The 6,000-nt window shown below is 39.8% G+C and overlaps 1 protein-coding gene across 3 annotated transcripts in view; it reads right to left on the bottom strand.

Annotated features, from left to right (window-relative positions):
- Positions 1-974: 974 nt before the first annotated feature.
- The window catches only part of PARG (poly(ADP-ribose) glycohydrolase), a 163,003-nt gene continuing 157,977 nt past the window's right edge, over positions 975-6,000 (bottom strand). For all 3 annotated transcript variants that reach the window (XM_077259337.1, XM_077259338.1, XM_077259339.1), the window contains 2 exons: positions 2,846-2,974; positions 975-2,056 (listed from right to left, as the gene is read on the bottom strand). In XM_077259337.1, the coding sequence (XP_077115452.1) occupies positions 1,950-2,056; positions 2,846-2,974 (236 nt within the window). In that variant the 3' untranslated portion in view covers positions 975-1,949. The remainder of the gene's footprint in view (positions 2,057-2,845; positions 2,975-6,000) is intronic.

Raw genomic sequence — 6,000 nt, 5'->3', positions numbered from 1 at the left:
TAACAAGCGCCGCAGTGCATTGCCATAACAACCTGAGGTCTCAGGCGCTCAAAGCAATGCTGCATTTCTGCTACATAGAGGTGACCTGTGCTTCACCTCTATGTAGCAGAGGCGATCATGTAGAGCATGCTTCTAGCCTCCTATGGAGGCTATTGAAGCATGCCAAAAAATAAAAAAAATGTGTTTAAAAATCTAAAAAAATATATATAAAAGTTCAAATCACCCCCCTTTCGCCCCAATAAAAAAAAAATCAAACCTACACATTTGGTATCGTCATGTTCAGAATCGCCCGATCTATCAGTACTAAAAAAGGATAAAACTGATCGCTAAACGGCGTAGAGAAAAAAAATCAAAACGGCAAAATTACGATTTTCTGGATGCCGCGACATTGCATTTAAATGCAATAACGGGCTATCAAAAGAACGTATCTGCACCAAAATGGAATCATTAAAAAATGTCAGCTCGGCAGATAAAAAATAACCCCTCACCCGACCCCTGGCTTCCATTATAGCCAATGACGGACGGTGCAGGATCCGTCGCTGCGCGATTTTCCGACATGGACAAAAATTCCTGTGCGTCAACTCCGCCCAACGGACAGCGATTTTACGACGGATCCAGCGCACGACGGATGAAACAGAAGGCCATCCGTCACAATCCGTCGCTAATACAAGTCTATGAGAAAAAAAAACAGATCCAGCAGAAACATTTGCTGGATCCTTTTTTTTTTTCCCACAAAACAACGCATTGTGACGTTAAAAGAAAGACGTACGTGTGAAAGAGGCCTTAATCCACAGCAAGTGTCTGCTGCCACAGATGGATTTTTCACTTGACAAATGGCAGTTGAACAGCAAGATAGAGAGAAGGAAGATACTTGGCGGGGGGGTAATTTTTTGTGGGTAAGAAAATGTTTATGTAGCATGATTTACAAATCCCCCATTTAGCCCAAATGAGATCAAACTGTCAAAGTACAAACTGCCCATTTAAGCTCTTTAATATCTTCTCATTCATTAGTGCCCAAAATTATACAAAATATTCCATTATGACTTACTACTTCAGGTTTGTACCCAATAGAAAGCCTTTAGTCCTTTGCCATGTGATATTCTAACAGCAAACACAGGATATCTGGCATTTTAATGTATTCTGTTGTCCCAAAATATCCAGTTGTCTCCTTACATTAGAGCATAGGTACGGATGACAAAAGTTCTGATATTTCCACTCCAAATAAACACAGAATAACTTGCATTCTTATATTTTATTATCTATACTGATTACTTGGAATCAAGTGTAAATATTCGGTTTTCATAAAACTCAACAGCATGTGCAGGTCCAACCATAGTTTGCTTCCCAAGTGAATGGTGTTAACGCTTGCACTTGAGAGCCAAGCCGTGTGCACTGTAGTGATGCACTAGTTTATCCAAATGATCGTTCACAAAAAAGGAGAGGAGTCCGCAGGCACTACTGGCAAGTTACCACTCCAGTGATAGCAGGAGCCACCAATGGTTCGGGGAGTCATTAAGATACAGTTGCATGTTTTGGTTTTTTTTAATCCATCACTTCAGTACTAGTGAATTTAGAACTTGCCCCATTGTGGCCGCATCAAATGGATGAAGCAGTGTCAGTTTCTACAACCACATAATATGGACATTCAGTGGTTGGCACAGCACAGTAATGTATTGTCCCTTGTAAGAATCTAAAAATAATTATGAAATTTGAAATAAGAAAAATCAATGGAAAAAAATCTTCCAATCAAGCATACCACATCTTAAAAACGTAATAGAAACACAGCCCTAAGAGGATCTCATTTGAAAAGCACAGAAGACTAAATTGCACTGTTATATACACTGGTTATACTCGTCCGTATATTACACCCAGCAGTTCAAACAGGTTAACAAAGTGGAAGAGAGCAAAGCAATGATTTTGCTAGAAGAGTCCTTTTAACCAGGTCTCTGTTAACATTTGTTGAAAATGAATGAATACAACTTTGTATCTGGTCTTGGCGAAGAACAATTTTTGCATTTTTCACTGTAATACATAAGCAGCAGCTTGTAGATGTCACCTGAAAAAACAACAAGAAACAGAAAATATAATACTGGTGTAGTTCAAGCAAAACTAACAATACAGATGTGAGCAAACATTGATTTCCATTTCTACTTTTAAAGCCAAACATTTGTGTATTGCAAGGGGATAAATGTGACCCTATGGGCAAGGTTCCTGCCAATCAGGGGTCCATGGTTGGATTTGAGGAGGTAGTCCCAATAGCTCCAGGTAAAGTCTGCACATGCAGAGAGACATTTCCCATTTAGGGGGTACAGTGTGGATCAACCACTGTCCAAGACCTGAATATGCAGAAGGGCGCAGGAGTGACCAGCAAGAAGACAAGTCTCCTGACTAGAGTAGAGCAAAGTTTTCAAAATTCAGTTATTACGATTGGTAGCTAATATTGTATTTGCAATATTCTCCGAATGTCATTGGAGTCAATGAGAGTAGAAATGACTGAATATGTTCAGAATCAATAGTCAAACATAAATTCTGCACGAATAGGATACCAATATGGCACGAATATGGCAAATTCACATTCCATGACCGACTCCGAACATATTCACTCAACTCTACTCCTCAAAGCTTTACTATTTTTGGCCCAGATTAGGACTTACCATGAATTATGACAATAGTCATTGCATCCCAGTCACAAGCAAGGAAAGTGAGGAGCAAACAAATCATTCTGCTCCCACGTTCTCCAGAACGGATGTGCAGCACATCACTACCATCTATACAAGGGACTACACATCTGATGCACCAGATTGTAAATGTGTGATTTTTGGAAATCAATATATAAAGTACTCACCAACAGTTTTATCATTCTCAATAAGGAAGTCGTGCATCTTGTAAACCTCGTGCATTAACGCCTTGTCACCAAAGGTGAAATACACAACATCTCGCCCAGTCTCTGCAGCAGCCAGAAGCTGAATTAAGGCTGAAAATAAAAGTAGTAAGAAATTAGAATTAAGTACATGACAGTTAACAGAACATGGCTTGTTAGAAGCTGCAGCAACCTGTTTGGTATTGGATTTTCTACTATTTTTGGCAACACAGCACAGCGAACATCACAAACCTTCCTAAAAAGCCCAATAATGTTGTTTTAAATAAACAGTTAAAGCTCAACATCACAGAACATACTGGAAATGTAGGAGGGAAGTTGTGTCCTAAAAATAAGGACGCTGAAATGATCAATGAGAGCCAAAGAAAATGCTCCTTAGGGTTTAGTCTATCATTTCTTTTGATTTATTCCCCATTAAAAGGTTTTTTTTTTTCTTTCTGTTCCTGAAACGCACTAGTCCAGCATATGCAACGTGACAACTTGCTGTGGTAGACACTACAATACACTTCCAAGTTGTCAACTTGTTTTCCATAGTTTTTAAATGGAAACAAACTAGTAACTATCCTCTTACTGATCAGGAAAAGTGGATTTTAAGACTAGGAAAATTTCATGAGATTTTAAGGTTACGCAGTTTCTGTACCTACAATATAAATTATGCCTTTTCCATTGCGTTTTGAATTAATTTTTTTTACATGCATTTTATTGAACTTTCAAAGTGGTCTGTCATGTTTTACATAAAGCAGCTTTGTTTTCTAGGACTTCCCGGTATTTGGCTTTATTGGTACTGTAATGTGCAGATTACAAGTGTTTTTGCAGAGTAGAAGCACTAGAAACACGCACGTCTTTTTACCTGCTGATTTTCTGCTTCTGATGCAATTCTATGGAGAAAATCAGTACATAAAATTCAGCGTATCAGCAAGAGAAATTGCCATGCTGTGGATTCCAAAAATGTACCGCAGGTCAGTTTACACAGCATAAAAAACAAACAAACAAAAAAAAAAAAACAGTGGGCATGAGATTTCTCTAAATCCTGTCCACTTTGCTGGATGAAAATACACAGTACCAAAAACTCATCAGGTTAGATTAATATATGGAATAAAGAATAGATTAAAGTTTCACGTTTCACCCTTTCAGTGCCTGAGGTTTCTTGCCTTTTTGCTCCTTTGGTAGCAAGGAGAATTTTTGCACTTTTGATGTGTACAAATGAAACCTAAATAAATAATTAAATTCATATGAACCTCGATAGCTATATATTTCACGTGTTTATTTCTGTTAATGTTGAGGATTATGGCTAAAGGCCAATGAAAACTCAAAAGTCATTATCTCAGTAAATTAGAATACTTTATAACACCAGATTGAAAAATGATTTTAAATTCCAAAATGTTGGCCTACTGAAATGTATATTCAGTAAATGCACTCAGTACTTGGTCGGGGCTCCGTTTGCATCATTTACTGCATCAATGAGGCGTTGGATGGAGCGATCAGCCTGTGGCACTGCTTAGATGTTATGGAAGCTCAGGTTGCTTTGATAGCAGCCTTCAGCTCCTCTGCAATGTTAGGTCTGGTGTATCATCTTCCTCTTGACAATACCTGCTGTTAAGGTCAGGTGAGTTTGCTGGCCAATCAAGCACAGTGATACTGTTGTTTGTAAACCAGGTATTGGTACTTTTGGCAGTGTGGACTGGTGCCAAGTCCTGCTGGAGAATGAAATTTCCATTTCCAATAAGCTTGTCGGCAGAGGGAAGCATGAAATGCTCAAAAATTTCCTGGTAGACGGCTGCGCTGACTTTAGTCTTGATAAAACACAGTGGACCTACACCAGATGACATGGCTCCCCAAACCATCACTGATTGTGGATACTTCACACTAGACCTCAAGCAGCTTGGATTGTGTTCCTCTCCACTCTTCCTCCAGACTCTGGGACCTTGATTTCCAAATGAAATGCAAAATTTACTTTCTGAAAATAACACCTTGGACTACTGAGCAACAGTCCAGTTCTTTTTCTCCTTGGCCCAGGTAAGACGCTTCTGGTGTGGCCTATTGGTCATGAGTGGCTTGACACAAGGAATGTGACACTTGTAGCCCATGTCCTGGATACCTCTGTGTGTGGTGGCTCTTGAAGTAACGACACCAGCAGCAGTCCACTGATTGTGAATCTCCCCCAAATTTTGAATGGCCTTTTCTTAACAATCCTTTCAAAGCTGCGGTTATCCCGGTTGCTTGGGCACCTTTTTCTACAACATTTTTTCCTTACACTTAACTTTCCATTAATATGCTTGGATACAGCACTCTGAACAGCCGGCTTCTTTAGCAATGATATTTTGTGTCTTAGCCTTTTTGTGGAGTGTGTCAATGACTGTCTTCTGGACATCTTTTAAGTCATCAGTCTTCCCTATGATTGTGGAGCCTACTGAAACAGACTAAGGGACCATTTTAAATGCTTAGGAAGCCTTTATGTTTATGTTTTTTTTGTGTGTGTTAATTATTCTAATTTACTGAGATAATGACTTTTGGGTTTTTATTGGCTGTAAGCCATAATCATCAACATTAACATAAATAAACACGTGAAATAGATCACTCTGTCTGTAATGACTCTATAGAATATATGAGCTTCTTTTTTTTTGTATTGAAGAACTGAAATAAATTAACTTTTTGATGATATGCTAATTTAGTGAGCACTTTTATATCATGGGCTAAAATGAGAGTGAGTGTTGACCGCTGCAGACACATGCTGCCCTCGCTTTAACCCCTTACTGCCATTGGATCGGATAGTACGTCCAATGGCAGTACCCCCGCTTTGATGTGGGCTTCGGCGGTAAGCCCGCATCAAAGCTGGGACATGTCAGCTGTCTTGAACAGCTGACATATGCCCGCAATAAGCGTGGGCGGAATCGCAATCCACCTGCGCCTATTAAGTAGTTAAATGCCGCTGTCAAACTCGGACAGCAGCATTTAATGCGCGCTTCTGGCCATCGGGCCGGAAATACGTGCACAGCTGACCCCGTCACGTGAACGGGGGACATAGGTTCAAGTTCTCCTTGAGACCTCTATGGATGTTGATGCCGGATTGCTATGAGCGCCACCCTGCGGTCGGTACTTATAGCAATGCTGTAATTCTACAT

Source organism: Ranitomeya variabilis, chromosome 4, assembly GCF_051348905.1.
Source record: "Ranitomeya variabilis isolate aRanVar5 chromosome 4, aRanVar5.hap1, whole genome shotgun sequence".
NCBI classification, from domain to species: Eukaryota; Metazoa; Chordata; class Amphibia; order Anura; family Dendrobatidae; genus Ranitomeya; species Ranitomeya variabilis.
This window is presented reverse-complemented; position numbering and strand designations above follow the sequence as displayed.